Source organism: Terrapene carolina, unplaced genomic scaffold (genome assembly GCF_002925995.2).
Source record: "Terrapene carolina triunguis isolate 2854851 unplaced genomic scaffold, T_m_triunguis-2.0 Scaffold66, whole genome shotgun sequence".
Taxonomy (NCBI): domain Eukaryota; kingdom Metazoa; phylum Chordata; order Testudines; family Emydidae; genus Terrapene; species Terrapene triunguis.
In genome coordinates, this window is record NW_020664417.1 from 91,004,119 (window position 1) to 91,029,215 (window position 25,097).

The 25,097-nt window shown below is 40.8% G+C and overlaps 1 protein-coding gene and 1 long non-coding RNA gene across 5 annotated transcripts in view; both read right to left on the minus strand.

Annotated features, from left to right (window-relative positions):
* Positions 1-892: 892 nt before the first annotated feature.
* Positions 893-4,354, minus strand: LOC112119165. Its single transcript, XR_002909092.1, has 3 exons — positions 4,300-4,354; positions 3,239-3,343; positions 893-1,162 (listed from the first exon to the last, which is right to left on the minus strand). It is a non-coding gene; the product is annotated as an uncharacterized LOC112119165 (long non-coding RNA).
* A 35-nt stretch (positions 4,355-4,389) lies between these two features.
* KRCC1 (lysine rich coiled-coil 1) overlaps positions 4,390-25,097 on the minus strand; it is a 38,461-nt gene continuing 17,753 nt past the window's right edge. For 2 of the 4 annotated variants that reach the window (XM_026648109.2, XM_024217736.2), the window contains exons 2-7: positions 18,851-18,957; positions 13,942-14,049; positions 13,680-13,854; positions 12,648-12,926; positions 11,388-11,487; positions 8,728-10,046 (exon numbers count right to left, since the gene is read on the minus strand). In XM_026648109.2, the coding sequence (XP_026503894.1) occupies positions 9,242-10,046; positions 11,388-11,487; positions 12,648-12,926; positions 13,680-13,854; positions 13,942-14,049; positions 18,851-18,957 (1,574 nt within the window). In that variant the 3' untranslated portion in view covers positions 8,728-9,241. Of the gene's footprint in view, positions 4,475-8,727; positions 10,047-11,387; positions 11,488-12,647; positions 12,927-13,679; positions 13,855-13,941; positions 14,050-18,850; positions 18,958-25,097 lie in introns of those variants that run through there. The other 2 variants (XR_003369623.2, XM_026648110.2) reach the window with 2 other exon arrangements.

Sequence of the window (25,097 nt, forward strand, 5' to 3'; positions counted from 1 at the left end):
CTAGAACACAGCAGCCGCTCCCAGCCAGCTAGGGAAGAGAAAAATCCTACCTTCTTCACAGTGCCTGTCAGGCTAGGTCAGAATACAGGGGCTATGGGGAGACAGACAGCATGGAGTGCTGGGGGGGGGGGGTCGGAAAGGGCCTCATAAGGGCTAGTGGGAAGGACAGACTGGGCTGAATGGGAGTGGAGGCACAGGGCCACAGAGGGGAGAAAGGTACAGGGCCACATGGTGATGGGGGAGGGTACTTGAGCTTCATAGGGACAGAGGGTGGCTGAGTGGGGACACAGACATATGGGGACAGGGGGAGGGGGTACAGGGACACATAGGGACAGGGGAGTGAATGGGTGGGGGCACAGACACATGGGGATGGGGTACAGAGCCACATAGGGATGGGGAGGGGTGCAGGGCCACCTGGGGATGGGGGGAGTGCATGTCTGAGTGGGAGTGGAGGGACACACATGGACGGGGGGGAGAGGTGCAAGGACACATCAGAGACAGGGGCAGATGTGCCCCGCCCAAAAAAAACCCCACTCCATACATTTCCCACCCAGACCCAACAACCCTCCAAGTTCACAGCCAGGCCCCTTCCCAGCAATTTACTTCCCTCTCCCTCAGCTCCTCCATTACCCCTGACTCTCCCAAGCCTTTGCTCTGCTTCTGAGGGGTGTGGGAAATACAGTTCTGTATTGTAGTTTAAATGAATTATTACTCAGAATTCTGTATTAATATGCCTAATAAGGAAACTATTTTTCAAAAAACATTTCCTGAATCTTTTTTGTTGGTCTGTATTGTTACAGACATACTTGCTGACTGGTATTTTGAAATAAATGACCAAAAATAATTGAAACTGGTGGGATTATATTGTGTTATTTTGACAAATAAAATATGCAGAATTTTGCAGAATTTTAAAATATTGTGCGCATAATTTTTTGGCACAGAATTCCCCCCCGGAGTAACGTAGATATAATTGTTTGCTCATTTCTTGAGGGCACAACTGAAGAAGTGAGTCTCAACTAGGGACTGGAAAGAGGGTTGTTGCTTGGTGGACCAATGAGATCATCTGGATTAACATTCTCAGAAGAATTAGGTAGCAAGTTGGGCAACTCATCTGGGATGCTGAGATAGCCTCTCCCCTGTGTTGTTTCTCTGCTCTGTACACCTGTAAAACACAAGAGAGGCTTTTGAAATCCATTGAAGTGTCTGAAAACTTTTTGAATCAACATGAAGGTTGACATATGAGCTACTCCATAGGGCAGAATGAGGAAGGGTAGATGGGTTCAGGATTGACACTGAGAAAACGAGAACCTTTCCGTCTGTAAAGTATTTAAACACATTGCATCTGTTTTTACCGGGGAGCTGAATGACTGGAATTATATTTTAAGATGAGGATGCAGTGACCTCTTATGGGTTCATATATTTTCTATTCTAAACCCTGAAAAAATAAAAATTAAAACAGCCTTAAAAGATGTTTAAAAGGACCCTGCCAAGTTGTTTAGACCCATAGTCAAGAGTTTTGCAGAGCCGAACATGAATAAAATTATTTTCAGTTAAAAAACGGAATAGAAGTATTAGGTATTCCCCCTACAGTGATGGGCACTCAACTCCAACAGGAACTTGCTGGTGCGCAAAAACCACAATGGACTAGAAGCAGAAAGTGAAATCAACAAAGCCACTCTCCCTGTCGAAGCTGAACAAAGCATAAAAAGAATACAATTGGTGGCAAGGTAATTAGATTTCAATAAGAAAACTGAGTTTACAGGGCTGTTAGTACAGAAATTTTAAAATATTTTTTACAATTATCTTATATTTACAGCATTCCTTGCAATAATGACAGGATTAAACATAAATCAACAGGGCTGGGGGGAGGTAAGTGATGTTTCCACCTTACTCTCTTGAGTCCAGCCTACACAGAGATTTGAGATCAGGCAGTAATCTTATATACAGTGGCCCTGATCCGCCAATCTGATCCACGCTGGCAGATCTCACACTTGTGCAGTATTCTATGGACATCAGTCCATGTGAATCAGACTGCAGGATCGGGGCCAGTCTGTGGTCACCAATATTCGCAGGAGTGTGAATCAAGGATGGAGTCATTTATCTACTGTAAATATACCAGGCATTCTAAGCTCAAAGCAGGGATGAAGGCCTCTCCAGCACTGCTTCTGCAACCATGAAAAAGGACGTGGCTGACATCAGCATGATGTGGAGAGATAGGGAGGAAGCATTAATTCTGAATATCCTTGACTTTGGCTATATTCACTCAGAACTGTAATGTTAAATTAACAGGTGTCTTGCTTTTTTTTAAAATGCTCGTGCAGAGCATTAGCCCCTTGTAAATGCATTCAAAGGACACACATACAGATTAGAATGGCAACAGAATCATAGAATATCAGGGTTGGAAGGGACCTCAGGAGGTCATCTAGTCCAACCCCCTGCTCAAAGCAGGACCAATCCCCAACTAAATCATCCCAGCCAGGGCTTTGTCAAGCCTGACCTTAAAAACCTCTAAGGAAGGAGATTCCACCACCTCCCTAGGTAACCCATTCCAGTGCTTCACTACCCTTCTAGTGAAAAAGTTTTTCCTAATATCCAACCTAAATCTCCCCACTGCAATCTGAGACCATTACTCCTTGTTCTGTCATCTGGTACCACTGAGAACAGTCTGGATCCATCCTCTTTGGAACCCCCTTCCAGGTAGTTGAAAGCAGTTATCAAATCCCCCCCATTCTTCTCTTCTGCAGACTAAACAATCCCAGTTCCCTCAGCCTCTCCTCATAGTCATGTGCTCCAGCCCCCTAATCATTTTTGTTGCCTTCCACTGGACTCTTTCCAATTTTTCCACATCCTTCTTGTAGTGTGGGGCCCAAAACTGGACACAGTACTCCAGATGAGGCCTCACCAATGCAGAATAGAGGGGAATGATCACGTCCCTCGATCTACTGGCAATGCCCCTACTTATACAGCCCAAAATGCCATTTGCCTTCTTGGCAGCAAGGGCACACTGTTGACTCATAGAATCAGTTTGATTGTATACCATTGTATGAGCCATCATATGTACCATGTATCAGAACAATAGGAAGATTTATGTACTTTATACAGCTACTCACCAAAACTAATACAAATACACGTCTCTGTGTGTATCAGATTAAAACAAACATTACCAGAGACCTGCAACCACCAAACAATATGGGGCGAGGGATGTGGGGAGTTAGAGGGGGAAAATCAACAGACTTACCATACCTTCATAGGCAGGCACCAGCATTATTCAATGTTGAATGCGACAAACCAAGCCAGCAAGCATAGCACAGCAAGTGGTGGGAAGCTCATTTTCATGGGCCCACTAGACAAATAAACACACATAGGGCAGAATGGGTGACTTTAAGAAGTTACGTTTGCAGCATTTCACAACTATCCTTAATTTTACTAAGGTCAGAAGATTCAAATTTGTTCAAATCCATTTTTAGGCACCTAAATGGGTGGCCTTTGATTTTCAGAAGTGCTGAGCACCCACAATTTCCAGTGAAGTCAACTGGAGCTGCACGTAATCAGCACTTCTGAAAACCAAAACAACTGATTTAGGTGCTTAAATTTTTACTTCTTATTATTATTATTTAAACACAGGGGTTAGAACATTTGAGGCTCAGGTTACATTTCTCCTGTGATCCATCAATGCAACACAGGCACATTCTGGATCATACTCCAGATACATACATCTTGCTGTTGTGATCACATTAAACTACACTAGCTCTGCACTTGTGGGAACTGCGGTAACACCAGAGCCCCTCAATGTGAGCAAAGACATGTAAGTCATTTACCTGTGTAACAGTTTCTCTTTGTATGCCCAACACAGGGTTACTGTATACAGCTTTATAAAAAGATGTTTGTTACAGTTATGCTACCTCTGATAGATAACAAGCCTGACAGAACATATTATATTGTTACATATATATGCCTCCATCCTGCCATCTTTCGTGCCCTTCCATAGAACGGAACTAGTGGTTTCAATCCAGTTGCCAGTGCGATACGGGCAAGGCTAGGAGCAGTCCATGCTATTAAATCATTACAGACATTGGTGTAAAATAATAGCGTAGGATAAAAACTACAGCAGACCAAACAGTCATTATAAAGAAAATAGAGACTGGACATCAGCGCAAAAGTATATTCTGAATTTCTTATTCCCCACTGACATTAGCTTTCCTGTTTTGTCACATATGAAGAGAAGGGGGACAGCGCGAAAGGGAAGAGCAGGAGGGGTTATGCCACCGTGACTACTTCTGCACTAAATACTGTACGTACCTGATGCCTTGCAAGCACCCACTCCTTACAGCCAAGCTGCACACTGTGTGTATAGTGGTTCCTCTGCTGAGGAGACAGCAGAGAGAGAGAGAGAGGAGTGTGGTTGATGTGCGAGGTCTGCTCATAGCTCTCCTCTTTCCTTAGGATGAGAGATTGTTTTCTTTCATCTGCTAATCTAGAAAAAAAAAAAAGAGAGAGATGCAAAATACATAGAGCAGCCAGTTAAGGATCTAGGGTGACATTCTCCCTCAGATTTGAGGGCCTGAATCTCATTTACAATAGAGCACTTTTACATCACTCTGGGAGTCAAAGCACCTTAAAACAGATGTATATATAAACTATGCCAGCATTAAGGCATATTACCTACATACCTTGCCAGAGCTGCATAGAGGGGCCATAGCGTAAATGAGAATCATGCCCTGAGAGTTTTCATCTACTAATAATTCAGAACTGTACTGAACCCTCTAGTTCAAAAAACTGCATGATGGTGAATAATGGAGATGGATTTCACAGACTAACGCATGGATGTTTACGCCTGATTTGGCCTTGTATGGCACATTAAACCAAGAGAGAGACATGCTAAGATTATGCATCCCTATCCCTTAAACGTTTAGGGCCTAATCTTTCAAGGTGCTGAGCACTCTTACCTCTTGTTGGAGTAGTCCTGTACTTGGGTGAAGACTTCAGGCAGGATTGTAGTCACTCAGCACCTTCTGGGAGTGGGGCCTTAATGAGATAATGTGAATGAAGCCACCACCAGTGTGGCTGTATGTGGAGGGGATCGTGTGGCAGGTGACTTGTTAAGCACACTGGTTAAAAATGGCGTTGAAGTTGAGAGCGGGCTAAGCAGGCACAGGAAAGCACTATGCATGAGCAGAAAGGCCTGGTGCAAGTTTCACAGCATGGGTCTGCCCATTACTTCAGTCCTGACACGCAATACTCCCTGTTTTCCCCCTTTAGAGGAGGCGGCCTGTTTGTGCAGCAGAGAATTTCACATTCTAAGATGAGACCAGCAAGTTCAGTTTGACTTGGGACACAACCACATCTCTAGAGGTGAAAGAGCTGGCGCACGAAGCCCTACATGTTCCAAAAGCAAGTAGTGATTCTGGGTGCTCAACTTGAGACACCTTAATGGAGCCTGATTTTGAGAGAGCAAGTCCTTGGCATTCTCTGAAAATCAGGGCCCTTTAAGAGGTCTCCAAGTTTGACACCCCAAAATCACAAGTCGAGAATTTAGGCCTAATTTGCTGCTCCAGTTTATCACGTGCAGCTCATCATGCATGGAACAGCAGCAAAGCTGGCTACGTGCTTTTCCTGTAGCTCTCTGAAATGAAGACGCTTCTGCATTTATTGAAAATTTATCAGATGGCGTTTCGGCCCAACTTTTGATCTGACAAGAGTGACTGCCAAAGTGAGTTCATTTTTCTTTTAGCTGTAGGTTGAACCTTCTCTAGAAGGAATCGTTCTCTGTTTGTTTTTAAGACTTTCTGCAGAAAGGGAAAAAATGGTGGCATTTATGCTCATTTTTGGACATCACTGTACATATCTATATATCTTTATTTATAGACATTTTTATAAGCCTATAACCATAGTGTCTGCACTTCTCACAAAAATTAATGGATTTATCCTCGCACCACCATGAAACTATTATCAGCCCATTTTTACAAATGGGGAAACTAAGGCACAGAAAAATTAAGAGAGTTGCCCAAGGTCGTACAGAAAATCTGTGGAACAGTTGGGAAGAGAACAGAGATCTCTTGAATCACAGCCTGATGCTTTCACCTCAGTACTCTGATGGATAAACACATTTTTTAAACCAACAGTTACTAACTTTTAGAGGGATCCAAATACAGATGGTGGGCTCCATTTCATGATTCAGAGGTTCAGGACGTTTAGAATTATATGCTCCCCATTCTAAAGAGGTATTACTAAAAGCAATAGAGCATAAAATAAATAAGATAGAGAGAAAACCCTAAACTAATTGACAATGATCATTTAGCTACTTCACTGAAATTTGGTCCCATTTTTTTAAATACCGCTAAGCATTTTTATCACAGTAACATGAGTAATAACACAAATGTTACTTACAAGAACCTTTGGAATGCTTAACTGTCAAATTAATGTCTTACTCTGATATTTGAAGCATTCTGAAAATTTGTTCACCTGATATATTTTTATATCTATGGTAACATCCCTATGCAATTAGACTAACCGAGAAATAAAAATAAATGAATTGTACTTCTTATATAATAAATTTGAACTACACAGCTATAGGAGCTAGTTGAAGGGTATTATATTCAGACCATATACTACATTTAAAATAGAATACCCCTTAATCTTCACTTTATAGAGATTCTGCCAGGGGAGATTTTCAGGAGAGATTTTAAAGGCCTAGATCCTGACTCAGCAAGGTAGGTTAAGATGTCAATAGTCACAATGTACCTTGCTGAGTTCGGGGCATACAAGGTATATTCAGAAGTTCACATTTATCTTTCAATTGTAACTATGCAGCTTTCAGATGACGTCATTCTGCTACATATTCTATTTCACAGTCAACCAGACTTTTCTCCTGCTCTTGAAAGTGCAGGAGAGAGGTCCCATAGCCTTTTTCAAACATATCTGTATTGGATATCACAATGGATATTTTAATGTACCACATACCAGGGAGAAAAGACAGGTGGGCACAGGAAATACTAAAATCCACCCTAAAGATACACACTCGTTGCACGCACACAGCACATTTTGGCTGAGGATCACCACACTCTTTACAAACAGTATAGCTTACAACCCCTCTCTTAGAGGTAATTATTATTATACCTGATTTACGGATGGAGAAACTGAAGCGCAAGGTGAAGTGACTTAGGCAAGGTCATGTGGCAAGCCAGTGGCAGAGCTGGGAATGGAATCCAGGAGTCGTGATTCCCAGTCCCTCGTTCTAACTGTTAGATTACCCGGTCTCATATTGAACCTACATTCAAGCAGTCCTAATGCAACAATGAAGTTCAGAGTTAAGACTGAAAATCTGCCCATAGCTCAATCTTGCTGTGCTGATATACAGCAGCTGTCTGTCTAAAGACCCTTGCCATATACAAGTTTAGACAAGAATGTGTTACAGATTAAGTCCCCGATTCTGCAATCGGATCTGTGCCATAGACTTGAATAGCAGATGTCATTGTCCATCCGTGCAGATCTGATTGTAGAATCGGGGCCTTCGTCTGTGCCTCACCTCCAAATTCCCATGCTTTTGTGGTTTCAATTAGATTAATAACCTAAAATTGGCAGACTTTCCTTTAGTTATCAACAGTATTGAAATGCTTTTGCAACTAGGGAAGAAAAAAAGCATATGATAGTTGACAGTTAAAAATAGTATATATGGTAAACATGTACTTGCAATACACGTTAAGTTTTTTTTTTTTAAACAGGCTTGGTAATTGTTTAAAAAATGGACTGTCATATAAATACCTAGTGACACAAATTTGCAAATAAATTTGCAAATAAATATCTGGAAAAAAATATGAACCACATTCATTATTTATATAATATGAATGGCTAGAAAATTATAACGTCTCTATATAAAATAGAGATCCATCTCACATATGCTGGATGAGAACATTTGACAAGTAGCATGTGCAGCATTTACACAACAGACCAATCACTCTTTGGGTGAGCAGAACAGCATTTTAGAGTCAATTTAACACTCCTAAAGGTGAAAGAATGACAGCAAAGGAAACTCCTATCCTCCTTTAGCCAAAGAGCCCCAGACATCGCAGGCCAGTGGTTTTCAACCTTTTGTTGTTGTTGTGTGGACCTCTAAAAAAATGTCAAATGAAGGTGTGGACCCCTTTGGAAATCTTAGACATAAGAGGTCCGCAGACTACAGATTGAAAACCACTGCCATAGGCAGACACTGTGCATGCCCCTCCCCCACTCCTTTGCTAATGTGACCTAACCCTGCCATAGAAGGACCATCTGTAGGGGTGCAAAGGTAGTTCCAGTCTCAATGGCCCATTGAACCAGGACCTGAGACTACCCATAAGAGTAGCACAAAGGCAGCCTGAGAATACCAGCTCATTTCATGTACCACAAGACACCAAATATTACATTAGTTTTCTATCAAAAGGATCTAGTTTCATATTGTGAATGAAGAGCTAATAAAATGTTATTTCTAACCCCCCACCAAGTTGTTCTTGAATTTTTCAAGCATTGTTGCTTTGTTTTTCAAACCAAGCTCTATTCCACCACTGGTAGTTGCAGACTAAGTAAATTATCTTGAATCAGAGTGGCAAACACTACTTAGCCTGGAATTACCAACTGAAATTGATTTTGCATATGGTACTTTATCAGTATTTCCTAAACTAAAAATTTGGATCACAGCTATGAGAAAAATATACTGGACAACATATGTCTGAGAATCAGTTACATGTTTAATAGACTCTCTCTCTTCACTCAGAACTGGGTGAAAAAAATAACAGTTGTAAATAATTGGAACCAAAAAACCTAAATATTTTTCACATTCCCCTTTAAAAGCCTTTAGTGAAACTGGAACAGGGAGGGTTGGGAACACTGTGTACTTGTCATTTATTTTACAAGATTCTGTATACTAATGGAATAACCACCAAATTCTCCATATTAATGCCAGTAATATGATTTGGAAGAGACAATTCATTGTGATAAAACTCCAAAAGGAATGCTATAGCTACTGACCCATATTTGAAGTACATTCCAGAACAGATTATAGGCTTTCAATTCACGTTGTTGTATGACTGTTGTGTGTATGAGATTATTAAAAGCTGATTCATACCTACTACCCAATAGTTTCAGAAGTCAGGCTTTTTCTCGCTTCCACAGAGTGGGACAAAAATTATTGAGTCATAACATAGTACACCATGGTTAAGAGAGACTACAAAAAATACCGATTTCATAAAGTTAATCAAAACCTCTATTAGAATCCCAGGATAGATTCATCCCAAAGTATCTCTTCTTCTGTTTTTCCATCAGGCTGTGGTTTCCTTTTATCCTTTTTGTGCTTTCTACTCTCCTTCTCAGTGGGTATTTCTTTAATTCTTTTGTCTTTACTGTGCTTTGATTTTTTCTCGTGAGTTGAATCTGTATCAATCTTTCTTCGCTTTTGCATTTCACTGTCCTTTCCAGAATCTGTGTCTTCACTGTTTTCCTTTTTCTTCTGCTTTGTGGCTTCTTTGTTGTGTTTCTCTTCTCCTTCCCCAGTGTGTCTTTCCCCCTCTTCATGTTTCCTTCGAAGCTTTCGGCCTTTCCTATAGGAGTGGGTGCTATTATCAGAAGAGATGTGTTTGTAGCAGTCACTGGATTCTGCAGATGATAGGCCATAGCTGTCATCTTTGAAAGGGGTCACCTGAGATGTTTGCGTTTCTGAATAATATTCCTTGCTGTCATGACCTTTAGCCATGTTTTCTAGTCTTAGCCTATTCTCATGAGCTGGTGACCAGCACAGCGATCTGTTTTCAACAGCATGTGATGATATATATGTTTCTGAGAAGAGGATGGAATGCTGTCCTTGTTCAAATGTAACATCGGAAGATACAATATCATCACAATCATTTACTGCTTCTAACTCGTAGTTTTCAAACTCTTCCTCCTCTGCTTTTCTGAAATATGTTTTTGGTTCTAGTCCTCTAGCTTTTTGCACTTTAATGTAATCTTCTAATTCATCTTGAAAGGAGTCATATGTTTTCTTTGAATTCTTTATGAGGTTGACAACCATGGTTTCTCTGCAAGAATCAGATATAAAATCTTAGTTACTAAAACTAATCTACTTTTTGGCCTGTTTCCTTTTTGAACTATTGTAGAATGTCAGGTAAAGACTTTTTTGTCTTCCTGGTTCAGATGTGGAATGTTAAATAGTACACCTCTGACCCGATGTAACGCGACCAGATATAACACAAATTCGGATATAACGCGGTAAAGCAGCGCTCCAGGGGGGCGGGGCTGCTCACTACGTGGATCAAAGCAAGTTCGATATAACGCGGTTTCACCTATAACGCGGTAAGATTTTTTGGCTCCCGAGGACAGTGTTATATCGGGGTAGAGGTGTACATTTATACCTAAGCAATTAACTAAGAGGAGAAGATGCCTTGAAAAGCACTACATAAGTGCTAAGTATTATTATTAAGACCAGCAGTTTTGTCTTGTTTTTTTTAAAAGATGTGACTGGGGGAATGACTAGATAGGAAAGGAAAGGGAAAAAAGGTGGGGGGGGTGGAGGGGAAGAAAAAAAAAGATCCTCTGTCTTCCCACCTTTCTGTGGTACAGAACCCAGATAGTAAAGGATTATACCATATGTGAACGTAGAGAGAGATTATAGCCACAAACTGTTAAACTAGCTGGACGCAGAGATTTAAAGACGCTCTCTATCTAGATTGTAAATAACTAGTTTTACTATATTATGTATATCGGTTGTTTAATATTAACAGGGTCTGTTCCCAACAGGTGTTGGGTGTGCAGCAACTTTCATGATGGTCAATGGGAGTTGTGGGCTCTCCACATTTTGGGGGATCAGGTCCTAAATTGCCATGGCAATGGTAACCTTACATTACAGACCATTCCCTCCAAGGGTGATTGAACACAGAAGGCTCCATACTGAAGTATGTGGTGCTGCCTCCATGTGGCAAAATTAGTAAGGAAAAACTGCGCAGGCCTTTTCCACTGGCAAGGAACATCTAAAAGTGTGTGTGTGTGAGCGAGCGAGCGTGCTCGCTCCGTGAGCTGATCTGGGGAGCGGAGAAGGGAGGGAGATGATGTTATCACTCAATGGTAGATACATTTTTGATCTGAGTATGATTTTTAAATTGTTGGCATCTATTTAAGTCAGTAGAATAAATGTGCAACGTCAAAGCCAATTAACAGAGCAGCCATCAGAGGATACTGCACAAGATGTGCACCCCTTCTACTCTTTAACAGGAACTTTAAAAAACAGTGCAGTGGTGCAGCCAGAGATATATAGTTGGAACATAAAAACCAGCCATACTGGGTCAGACTAAAGGTCCATCTAGCCCAGTATCCTGTCTTCCAACAATGGCCAATTCAAGGTGCCCCAGTGACAAAAGACTTACTTAATCTGATGTTTATTTCCTTGCATGTGGGACTGGTACATTTCTATAGACGTAAGAGTGATGTTACATATAGGACATATGTAGTTACCAACTCCAACTGCTGAAAGAACAGAGAGCTGCACGTTAAAGAGATTGCAAACAAACAGCAAAACGCAAAGCACATTTTGTCTACTCCCTTATGCAACTGCTATTTTATAGAGACAGCATCCTCCTAAAATCTTTTACAGACAGATGTAAAGTTTCTGTAGTGAACAGATTTTGTTTTGTTATAGTGAAATGAGAACTTGGGTCTGTGATAGTAAACCTTAAAGCATACAGTATATTATGGGCATGATCTAAATAACGAGATTATTATTTATGGACATTGATGATTATCTCTCTGTCTATGATATTTCTAGAGTGTCTATTACCTTGGTACCTAAGTGCTGACAAGAAGGATAGCTGTGCTGGAAATTGAAGTATTATTGTAAATACACGATGCGGATAAAAGTATAAGCATTTACAATATAAACTGGACCGTCCAGTCTAAATACAGTAGTATTAGCTCAGACAAGGGCATCTCCCGAGTAGAGAATGCTGGATGATGCCTAGAGAAATTTCAACATGGTACATAATGGATGTAACACATGTAGCCTCAAGTGAATACATGGTAAGGTCTGAGGAGGAAAGGCTTGTGCTTTACTAAGTTATGTCATTCCCCCCCCCCCTTAGAAGCTGAAGCATCAATATTTCCAAACACTGCAAAATCAGAAAATAAATGCCCCACCTTGAAAGCCAACAACCTTATCTATCAGGCAAATTCAGCAAACACACCCAATCCCAACAGGCTATTGTTTGGCATCAAAGTGTATTCCTCGAGTTTATTTATGATCAACAGCCTGATTCATCTAATGAGATCTGAAATATATAAATGGCAACATTTGAATAAGGAGTCAGATCCAGTTCTCGAGTTCTAGTATAGGAAGGGCTGGCAGTTCACTCACATAGGGCCAGATCCGGTTCCCATTAAAGTCAATGAGAGTTTTGCTGCCAAGTTCAATGAGAACTGGATTTGGACCTCAGTGCCATCAGGAAATATTTCCAAAGCAAGGTGTTCAGAGACCATAAAATCTAGCAGTGCACAGCGCAAAGAGAAAGGAGAAAACCAACTAAGTCTAAAGCAGAGGAATGCGCCCTCATTTTCTTGCACAAATCAGACACCATCAAACATCCAGCTACAATCAGTGAAGACCCTGGAATAATTCCCCATAGCTTACTTACCATTTGCACTGGATTCTGCAGGAACAGCTTCCTCTCCCATCTCCGCCATCATCTTCTTCCGGGCTTCGTTCCTTTTGTGCTTCTTGCCAACATAATGTTGATGGGCCATCAATGGATTATTGAAGGGAGCTGAGCAGAGCTTGCAATACTTGTCTGGATCATTTAAATCCAAAGCAATGCTAGAGGATGACGTGGACTCTTCAACATTAGGATCCTGGGAGGGCTTCTCAGCGGAGGGCTGCTGTGGTGCCAGAGATGTAGAAGGACCAGCGGGGGAACCTGTTAATAATACAACAAAGGAAAGTGTGGAACAGTTCTTTGGAACCATGTAAATATAAATATTGAACTACTGGAGTCGAAAAGGGAGAGCAGAATAGCAGCCCTGTGGCCTACAGACTATAGTGTTCAAGAGAGAACATACTCCTCAAGCTCTCTCCTCTCACAAAGGAGAATGGGCTCACCAAACACGTGAGCTTCTCTCACCACCAGGTCACCTTCTTCCAGCTCCTGCAGGTATCCTGAGCGGGTGGCATGAGAACACAAAAGATACTTTAGGTTTCAGCCCTAGGACTTGCACAAGGTGCTAGTCATCGTTGTGTGTTCTTGGATTGATTTTCTTAATAATCAGTAATACTAATTTAGCAATTAGTATTATGCCTGCTAAGGGCTGCAGTCAACCCCCACAATACCCCAAGAGTAGAAGTGTTGTTATTTGCATTTCACAGATGGAGAAATGGAGACATTTGCCTACAGTCACAGTCAGTGGAAGAGCAGGGATTGTAACTCCAGGGTCCCTGACTCCCAGTCCTTTGCTATGGACTTGCTGACTCTGATTAAGCAACAATGTCTTCATTCTTCCACTTGATGGCTGCATCTTGAGTTGTCATACCTACTGCCACACTTCAATACACTATATAAGCACAGAGAAGCAGTAGTGCTGGGAAGATGATCAATGCCTCATTTGATCTGTTTCAGAGAAGTGACAATAAAATACATGCACCATGTAGAACGCAGAGCCCAATTAGTTCTCACCTGTTTGTGGTTGAGTGCTCTGTGCAGGCACTTGAGGTTGGTCTCCTGATAATTGCTTCAGCTTTTTGGCATGTATTTTCCCCAGGTAATGAGACTGAGCAACAACTGGAGAAGTAAAAATCATGTTGCAAAGATTGCAATATTTGTTTTTGTCCACTACTCCACTCCCATCCACCTGAAACCAAAGACAAGCAGTTGAACCCTTGTAACTGAGAAGAGCTCATTTAACATCTTAGCCAGAGATCTGAAGAGGAAACGTTACCTGAAAGTTCACATAATCTGGTCTCTTCTGTTTGCCAGGTTCTTGTCCGTCATCTTGCTCACTGCGCATTTGAAAATAAAGGCGAACTTTCTGAGCATGCTTTTTGCCCTGGGAAGAGAAAAATTCCTCCTCCATTAACAAGAACCCATGTGCTGACTTACCCAGAAATTAAGATTTGCGTTGTCAAAATCTGAGAATCCCTCTGTTCATTCCCTTCCTTCATGGTCCACGGAGAGAACAGGAAGCTCTGCACTGCCCTCAGCATGCTCATAACACTTGCAGTTCTGCATTAAGACAATGTCTATAATCTAAATCTCATGTTTCAAGGCTTCAGCTGGTTACCTGAAGGGGTCAGGAAGGAATCCACCTCCCCCTCTTCCCTGTATCACAATTGGCCAGATGTATTCTGGGTTTTTTGTTTGTTTTTTGTTTTGCCTTCCTCTGAAGCATGAAGGATGGGCCATAGCTGGAGACAAGACACCGATGCTCTGAGGTGGTTCAGTTAATCCTCTCAGATGTTTGGTGGGTAGGTCTTGTTCACATGCTCAGGGTCAGATAATCCTAAAAAAATGTACTGGTCCATTACTAGATGGAAATGGTAGAATTATCAATAATGATGCAGAAAAGGCTGAAATGTCCAATAAATCTTATTTCCATATTTGGGAAAAAGCAGACGATATAGTCATATCATACGATAACGCTCGTTCCATTCCACTAGTATCTCAGGAGGATGTTAAACAGCAGCTTCTAAAGTCAGACATTTTTAAATGAGCAGGCTCAGATACCTTGCATCTAAAAATTTTAAAAGAGCTGGCTGAGGAGCTCACTGAACTGTTAGTGTTGATTTTCAATAATTCTTGGAACACTGAGGAAGAAGTTCCAGAAGAAAGCAAATATTGTGTCAATATTTATAAAGGGGAAATCGGATAACCTGGGTAATTACAGGCCGGTCAGTCTGACACTGATCCCTGGCAAGATAATGGAGCTGCTCATATGGGACTTGAATAATAAAGAATTACCAGAGGGTAATAATTAACGCCAACCAACATAGTGTTATGGAAAGTATATATTGCCAAACTAACTTGATAACTTTTTTAGATGAGATTACAAATTTGGCTGATAAAGATAATAATGTTGATAGACATTTACAACATTTTCATTAAAAAACTAGAATATAAAACTAACATGGCACTTATTAAATAGGTTAAAAGCTGGTTAACTGATAGGTCTCAACATGTAATTGTAAGTGGGGAATCATCATACAGTGGGTGTATTCTAGTGGGGTCCTGCAGGGATTGGTTCTCTGATTCATGCTATTTAATATTTTTGTCAATGATCTGGAAGAGAACATAAAATCACTGCTGATAAAATTTGCAGAGGACACAAAGATTGGGGGAGTGGTGAATAAAGAAGAGGACAGGTCACTGACAGAGCAATCTAGATTGCTTGGTAAACTGGATGCAAGAAAACGATATGCATTTTAATCTGACAAATGTAAATGTATATATCTAGGAACAAAGAATGTAGGCCATATTGGGGGACTATCTTGGGAAGCAGTGACTCTGAAAAAGACTTGGGGATCATGGTGGATAATCAGATGAATGTGAGCTCCCAGTGTGATGCTGTGGCCAAAGAGGCTGACATGATCCTTGGATGCATAAACAGTGGACCCTAAAGTAGGAGCAGAGACATTATTTTACCTCTGTATTTGGCACTGGTGCAATCACAGCTGAAATACTGTGTCTGCTGCTGGCGTTCACAATTCAAGAAGGATATTGATAAATTGTAGAGGGTTCAGAGAAGAGCCATTAGAATGATTAAAGGATTAGATAACATGCCTTACAGTGATAGACTCAAGGAGCTCATGATATTTAGCTTAACAGGGAGAAGTTTAAGGGGTGACTTGATCACTGTCTAGAAGCATCTACATGGGGAACAAATATTTGACAATTTGCTCTTCAATCCCAGCAGAGAAAAGTATAACATGATCCATTGGCTGGAAGTTGAAGCTAGACAAATTAAGACTGGAAATAAGGCATAATTTTTTAACAATGAGGGTAATTAACCATTGGAACAATTTATCAAGGGTTGTGGTGGATTATCCACCACTGGCAATTTTAAAATCAAGATCGGATGTTTTTCTAAACGATCTGCTCTAGGAATTATTTTAAGGAAGTTTTATGGGTGGTGTTATACAGAAGGTCAGACTAGATGACCATAGTGGTCCCTCCTTGGCCTTGGAATCTATGAATCTGTCTGGGGTTGGGAAGGATTTTTTCCCCGGGTATACTGGTAGGGACCTTTGGGGGTTTTCACCTTCTTCTGCAGCATGTGGCCTGGCTCTTTTGCTAGGATCTTCTGGGCATATCTCACCTAATCAATTGCATTGGTAATGTCACCTCAGTCTCCCCTGTTCTCTGCTTAGGGCACATAACTGTTTAGTCTCCTGAGGACTGAAATGCTTTGGTCTAACCCAAGTTATTGGGCTCAATATAGGGGTAACTAGGTGAAATTTAATGACCTGTGATACACAGGAGGTCAGACTAGATGATCTAATGGTCCTTTCTAGCCTTAAACTCTATGAAACTATGAAAAGCTGCTTTCATACTTACAGATTGTACTGATATAGCAAGAGAATCACAACTGGACAAAGACTGTTTGTATAATAATATTTATTAATCATAGAATCATAGCACTGGAAGGGACCTCGAGAGGTCATCTAGTCCAGTCCCCTGCACTCATGGAAGGACTAAGTATTATCTAGACCATCCCTGACAGATGTTTGTCTAACCTGCTCTTAAAAATCTCCAATGATGGAGATTCCACAACCTCCCTAGGCAATTTATTCCAGTGCTTAACCACTCTGACAGGAAGTTTTTCCTAATGACCAACCTAAACAGCTCCTGCTGCAATTTAAGCCCATTGCTTCTTGTCCTATCCTCAGAGGTTAAGAAGAACAATTTTTCTCCCTCCTCCTTGTAATAACCTTTTATGTACTTGAAAACTGTTATGTCCCCTCTCTGTCTTCTCTTCTCCAGCCTAAACAGAACCAATTTTTTCAATCTTCCCTCATAGGTCATGTTTTCTAGACCTTTAATCATTTTTGTTGCTCTTCTCTGGACTGTCTCCAATTTGTCCACATCTTTCCTGAAACGTGGCGCCCAGAAATGGACACAATACTCCAGTTGAGGCCTAATCAGCACGAAGTAGAGTGGAAGAATTACTTCTCGTGTCTTGCTTACAACACTCCTGCTAATACATCCCAGAATTATGTTTGCTGTTTTGCAACAGTGTTACACTGTTGACGCATATTTAGCTTACGGTCCACTATGATCCCCAGATCCCTTTCCACAGTACTCTTTCCTAGGCAGTCATTTCCTATTTTGTATGTGTGCAACTGATTGTTCCTTCCTAAGTGGAGTACTTTGCATTTGTCCTTATTGAATTTCATCCTATTTACTTCCGACCATTTCTCCAGTTTGTCCAGATCATTTTGAATTTTAATTCTATCCTCCTAATCACTTGCAACCCCTCCCAGCTTGGTATCGTCCGCAAACTTTATAAGTGTACTCTCCATGCCATTATCTAAATCATTGATGAAGATATTGAACAGAACCGGACCCAGAACTGATCCCTGTGGGACCCCACTCATTATGCCCTTCCAGCATGACTATGAACCACTGATAACTACTCTCTGGGAGCGGTTTTCCAACCAGTTTTGCACCCACCTTATAGTAGCTCCATCTAGATTGCATTTCCCTAGTTTGTTTATTAGAAGGTCACGTGAGACAGTATCCAAAGCATTACTAAAGTGAAGATATACCACATCTACTGCTTCCCTCATCCACAAGGCTTGTTACCCTGTCAAAGAAAGCTTCAGAGGAGAAATCCCAGGTTGCCCATACAATGCCACCAAAGAGAACGAGATGTTGCTACACACAAGTTCGATGCTGGCTAAAACACTGACTCAAAATACTATCAGTATGGAAAATAGCCTTTCCCCCTGTAATGGTGAAGTCATTAGGATATTATCTGCATCCTCAGCTGAGGTCAGATTCAACAAAGCATGTCTGCACTGCAAAAAACAAAACAACAGTGTGTTCTTAGCTCAGGTTAACTATCTGGGTTAAAATAGCAGTGAAGACACAGCAACTCTGTTTTTAACTCAGGTTAGCAGCTCGAGTTCAACCTCAAGCTCCCCTGAAGGCTTTAAGTTGAGTTGCTAACCCAAGTGAAAAGCTGACTTGCCATGTCTTCATTGCTATTTTAACCCAAGTTAACACACTTTTTTTTTTTTCAGTGAAGACATATCCAAAAAGTGAGAAACTCATGCTGAAGCCTGATCCCTATGAGGTGCTGAATGTCTTTGACTCCAACTGAAGTGAACAAGAGTTAAGGGAACTCGGCACCTTGCTGGAGCAAGTCCTCAGTTTCTACTGTAGATAACAATAATGAACTCCCAAGGCAGTAGACATTCTGAACTTCTTTAACTTGTGAAGATTGAGCGTGAAGAGATCATATTGCTTTGGCTGAAACTGGAAAAAATGCTCGTGCCTGGGAACCTCTGTACAGACACAGGATCCCATGTAAAGGCAAAGTACACTTTTTGACATATAAAGTATTCACCCAAGATATTTATTAGTTCCACGACTAAAAGCCTTCCGCATGACTTATAGTTCACTGTGTCCTATGTGATCTACTTAGAACATGTGTACAACCCTTCAGCTGCAGTAACTGTAACTGAGCCTGATGGTCACAGTATGCAACTCTGGTCACCATCCAACGAGGATGATGAGTCTTGGATAACTCACTACAAAAAGCCGTAAGTGACCCACATGCAATGCAATTGTCATTGAAAAAATATAGGTAGCATTATGTAGGAGGATACTGACATACGCTTATGGCTTACCTCGTAATGTGAAATTCTTTGTGACTCAAACTGCAGCACAGCCCCGCACACTTTACAGAAGGTGTCTGTGAAAAGATCTTTTCTCGTTGCCTCATCCAATGTACCACCTAAAATCAAAGGTTAAAGAGAGGAGCAGTCAGTAACTAGGATGAGAAAGATTTTCATTTCTTTACTTAAGAGACATATCAGCCGCTGTTGATGTTCACATATTTACATCCAATGCAAGATGATGAAACAAAGGTCCATTCACTGAACTGTGATATATTAAAGCAAGAAATCACATAGAGCCTGGTTATGTTTTCAAAGGACTATTGCAAAGCTACCTAAACCATCTCACCCACAAAACTGCGGCTCTATTGGACTTTCAAGGTATTAGTTATAGAAAACCATAAGTGTACCTGGACCTTATAAAAATCAAGAGACAGCAAAGATTCTGCCCTGAGGGCTTAGAGTCCAGTTCAGATGGACTGGAAACAGTTTGAAAGGAAAGGAATGGGAACAGGCCCTTAAATAGGACTGACGTAGTACACAGGTCCTGTGCTAGCCCTCTGCACAGGGATGAATTTCACCGTCAGTGTGGGAAGGCTTGGCAAAAGAAGTGCGTTTTAAAGGAGATTTGAAGGACGATGAGGAAGTGGCTAGACACATGAAAAGAGGAAGGCAGTGAGGCCTTGTCAAGAAAAGTTGCACTAGTTTACCTTAAATTGGTTTTTGAACTGATTTAGTTAAACTGGGGTAAACCCCTATGTGAATGCTTTTTTTCAGTTTAAGAGTGGTTTGTTCTGGTTTAGTTTAACCCTCGTTGATTTAGGGTGGCCTACACTTGAAAGTAAATTTGGATCAAGGTATGGTGTGAATTAAAAGCACAGTAGCTGTTCCATGTGTGGACACTCTTGTCCCAGAGTAGCTTATTCCCATTTAGCTTAATACAAGGTTGACTGTGCTTGAAATTCACACTTAATTCAAATTAATTTTCAAGTGTAGATAAATTCTTAAACTAAACCAAAAAAAGCCACTCTTAAAATGAAGTAAGAGTGTCCACATAGGGGTGTGCATTGGTTTAAATAAATGAGCTTAAATTCACACCTCAGTTTAAACCCAGGCAACTTTCTTGTGTCAACAAGCCCTTAAAGGGAAGCATGGAAGTGAATATAACAAGCGCAGTTAGGAGGGATGTTTGGGAAGAGGAGAGGAGGAAACGAGAGGAAACACAGCCAGGCACTGAATTGGCAGGGCCTTGAAGATCCCAGTGAGGAGACTGAAGCAAAGAACAAGAGCAAGTTTTAATGTCTCCACTAAGGAGTGCTCTCATACATGTAGGAGGAGGAAACGGCCCTTGGGGATTGGAGTCACCAGTGGAACTGCAGCTGCCATTCAGCAACAGGAAAGGAACATCCAGGAGAGCATGAGAAAGGAATGTGCCAGGTAATATGTCCAGGAGCACAGGGGATGAAAAGGACCATGTGGATAGCCAGATGGCCTGTGTGACCACAAATGGTAGGGGAGGTGTCAGGTCTATGAGATGCTCTCTGTTAGATGGTGGTCCACACTATGAAAAAGTTTGGGATCCCCTGGCTATGAACATTTTATTGCTCTGAATGATATTCCCTCTGCTAACGCTAGGGAAAACAGAGTCATTAGCTTATCTGTGCATACAAAATACCCCCGTTAGAAAAGAGTGTTTTTAGACATATTCAAACACTTCTATTAATCAAGCATGCATTTAAGTACAAGCAGTACAACGTAGGAATGAACTGACACAGTTGCAGTCATCTCACTGAAAAGGGACACCATTTGTGGCTCCTACAGAATGGAAGCCTGAGGCATGGGACTATAAAACCACTTTGCATGTTGCTTTTATATCAGTTTAACAATCCAAAGAAAAGCTTCTACCACAAAATCTTGATGCACTCGCACAACGTGCGGATTTGCAGACGCACAAATCTTTATTATTTTATCTACACACATGTACAGCCCTGACTTGCACACAACTACTGGTTGATCTATAACTGCAACTCATGCGCAGGGACCTTTAAAAATGTGGCCCTTACAGTCTCTTGATTTGGGTTCCCACAATGACTATGTGACAAATGTTGCTTTTCAGCAAGATGTCCACCACCAGTCATTGGCTCAAAAATATTATTTCCAAATACAAACTTTATTTTCAAACACTTTTCATGAGTTACATTGGCCAGATGCTTAATTCTAATCATGCTTTTCATTTCTCTAGTACTATCCATCCAGTGACTGTAAAACACTCGGAGATTCATGATGTATTTAGTCTCATCCCTGTCAAATGGAGAGAGTAAAATGACTTGCTCCGAGCCACACAAGAAGTCCAACTCAGAGCTGGGAAGAGAGCCAAAATTTCATGATTCTCAGCTCTGTGCTTTAGTACAAGCCTACCTAAATCTACGAAAGTTATGAACTTTCCACAAAACTGGATCAGTTTGCGTAAAGGAAGGCCCCTTATCCTGCATAATTAGCAAGAGCACTGAACAGTAAAGGGGATGTCTACACTGGGGAAATATATATGGAGAACTCTTTTTTAAAAAACTGAATTGGAATGTAAGGGAACACATGTGATAATATTGCCATGGGCAATGGCCGCCTTATTTGCCATTGGAAAATGTTTGCAATATTTCTTGTTTTGAACAGGGAAACAGACAATCTTTCCTGACCCACTCAAGAATATTAATTGTAAACATGGTCTCATGACCGTAGATCCACATTGCACAGATTTCTCAGCAGAGAAAAAAAGTATGCAAAAATGTGCTGTCAAATATTTCTATAGCACACCTATGAATCCTGACATGGAGTGCAAAAGCAAAAGAAATGTTGTAGTGTTAGCAGCAGGGAATATGGATCTGGTGGTTTCAGGGAACAGAGTTGAAACAATTAACAGGATGCCATAAAGTTATGTTTTACCATTGTACGCCTACAAAAAGCAAACACTGATTTGATATTTGGTTTTATAAGGAATAGCAGGTCTCCTGAGCTTCCAGTCCAACAAGAAGTACTATTAATAGGCAGTCACTTCTTAAAGATATGTGTTTAGATTCTCAAGACAGTGCAGGGGATTGGGACACAAATCTTCCACAAGTTTTAATGGAAAATTTAAATCCCCCAGGCTGCTTTGAAAATCTTAACCATAGTACTTAAACTGTGCATTGCCTGAACCGCACAGATGCTGGTTTACAGTGGGCATTTTTTATTTCTTGTCAATGCAATTCGAGGTGGGGTCTGTGTAAAAGTAGAAATTTGTTACCATAGCTTTTCTTATTCTAGATTCTTCTTTCTTCTATCATTTCAAAGCATACCGACTACATAAAAAGGTCTGACTCTATGTGTTATCATTAGTATAGTAAGAGCACCTAAAAAATACTGTAGTCAAAATTTTCAAAAATGAATGCGGAAGTTCCCACATCCGAGAATAAATGGCCTGTTTTTCCAAGAGCGCTGGGTGCTTAGCAGCTCCAATTGACTTCAGTGGGATAAAAAAGTCAAAAAATAAACGTAGGACTTCTGCTTGAGTTCTCAACTTCAATTCAGCGTTTACAAGCAATTCAACTATCTTGTAAAAGTCTGAATGAGTACATCAAACTCAATACATCGGTTAGATTTTTATGGTAGTGCCTACAGTCATGGTATCTAAGTGCTGCACAAAATTAATGGACATTATTACATGACACTAAAATGGCTTTTCTCTCGCCATCCTTCTGGGAGCATAAGATGACAGCCACCCTTATCATAAAGACTGCGGATCAGTAAGGTACGGTTTTTTTAACGTGCAAAAGACTGTATCATAGTCATGTTTCAAGAAATTGGAGTTTGAACTATTGGTATTTTTCCATTTATAATTTCTATGGCTCTGCTTATTCCTAGATTGCCCTTTTCAGCTAAACACAGAAGTAAGTGTATGATTTTTAAGCTTCTCAGTCCTAAAAAACAATCACACGGAAGCCTGGTTTACACCTAAAATTTAGGTTGACCTAGCTACGTCGTTCAAGGGTGTGAAAAATTCATACCCCTGTGTAATGTAGTTAAGTCGGCCTATGCCATGGTGTAGACACAGCTAGGTTGACAGAAAAATTCTTCCGTCAACTTAGCTACCTTCTCTCTCAATCTACAGCGATGGAAAGACTATAGTTGTGCTGCTGTAGTGTAGACATAACCTAAGGGTCACCTGAGAAAAGTAACTGCGTATCAGGTACACTGTATGCGTTCCCCTTCTTGTGCTGGCAAACAGCTAACACCTGCTGGCTGGCTACTCTCTGGTGGCAACCAACTTTAATCTTACATTATAAGCACTCTGGGGAACAGCAGCTGAACATTTCCCTCTGGTGATTGCCAAGAAGTGTTACACTATAAATGGCATTCTTAAACACATGTACTTTTTTTAAAATCAGAGAATGAATGGAGTGCAGCAAATCAAAGTCAGCATTGAGACAGGTCCATTTGCAGTCCTTATCTCACAGATAAGAACAACAAAAATTAAAGGTGGAAGAGGGCTATACATTGATCTAGTTCATTCCCCTTTCAGAGCGGGTTGGGGGTCAAATATAATTTACTGATGCTTCTTGCTAGTCACCCTACCACTCAGCAGTATGCACACAAGCAATGACGTGCTATTAAGATGTGTTGTTAATTTCATTTTGCTATTAAAATGCTGCAAAGGGAAACTGACTAATCCTACTCAGTTTTTCTTTATAGCAATGTCAAACTTCCAAAAGGACACAGACTAGGACTAGTCAGCTTCCCCTCTTGATTAAACTCGGATATTGTTTCAAGAAAAAAATGACTAGGACACAGGAATTGCCATACCAGATCAGACTACAGAGTGGTAGCCGTGTTAGTCTGTATCAGCAAAAACAACGAGGAGTCCTTGTGGCACCTTAGAGACTAACAAATGTATTTGGGCATAAGCTTTTGTGGGCTAGAACCCACTTCATCAGATGCATGAAGTGGAAAATACAGGAGCAGGTATAAATACATGAAAAGATGGGAGTTGCCTTACCAAGTGTGAGGTCAGTCTAGCGAGACAATTCAATTAACAGTAAAACTGGAATTAATTTGCAAACTAGACATCATCAAATTAGGCCTGAATAAAGACTGGGAGTGGTTGGGTCATTACAAAACCTAATTTCCCCATACTAATTTCCCCCTACTGTTACTCACACCTTCTTGTCAACTGTTTGAAATGGGCCACTCTCATTACCACTACAAAAGTTATTTTTCCTCCCTTGGTATCCTACTGTTAATTGAATTGCCTCGTTAGACTGACCTCCCACTTGGTAAGGCAACTCCCATCTCTTCATGTATTTATACCTGCTCCTGTATTTTCCACTCCATGCATCTGATGAAGTGGGTTCTAGCCCATGAAAGCTTATGCCCAAATAAACTTGTTAGTCTCTAAGGTGCCACAAGGACTCCTTGTTGTTTTTGCAGATCAGAGGAGTGGTCCATCTATTCTGGTATCCTGTCTCTCACAGTGGCCAAAACCAAATACTTCACAGGAAGGTGCAAGAAACATTGTAATGGCCAATTGTGAAATAACCTACAATAGGAGATTTTTTTTCTAGCTGTCAGTCACTTGTTTATCCCTGAAGCCCGAAGGTGTGTGTGTTTCAGGACAAAAAATTCCCATAAACCAATGAATATTAGGAAGCTTTCTATATGGGTAGGTTATACCACAACTGCTCATTGCAGAGTTTCTTGCATCTTCCTCTAACCCAGCTAATGAACAGGCCATTGTCAGAAACAAATATTGGATTAGAGAAACCACTGGTCTAATCTGGTGTTGTAATTCCTGTTTTCTCTTAGAACATTTCTAATCCTTTTCTGAATCCTGCTATGCTCTTGTCCTCAATGATATCTTGTGATAATGACTTCCTCTGGTTAACTGTGCCTTAAAAAAGAAAAAAATCTTACCAGTTTTAAATGTTGCCTTTCATTTTCAATGAGTGTCCCCCTGTTCTTGTATTATGTAAAAGAATAAATAGTAGGACATGATACACCCAGACGATACCATTTTTTATTTTCTATACCTCTATCATGTCACATCTTAGGAACTACTAAGAAAGGAGGGATCTATCTTTCCAATCTCTTCTTAGAAGTTTCCATACTTTTGATCAATTTTGTCTTTGCTCTCCAGACATCTCCTCCCTCTCCTATTTTAGCTCTCTCTTTTCTCTAATAGGGTAATCAGAATCCAGGTGAGAATACATTGATATAATGGCATAATGTT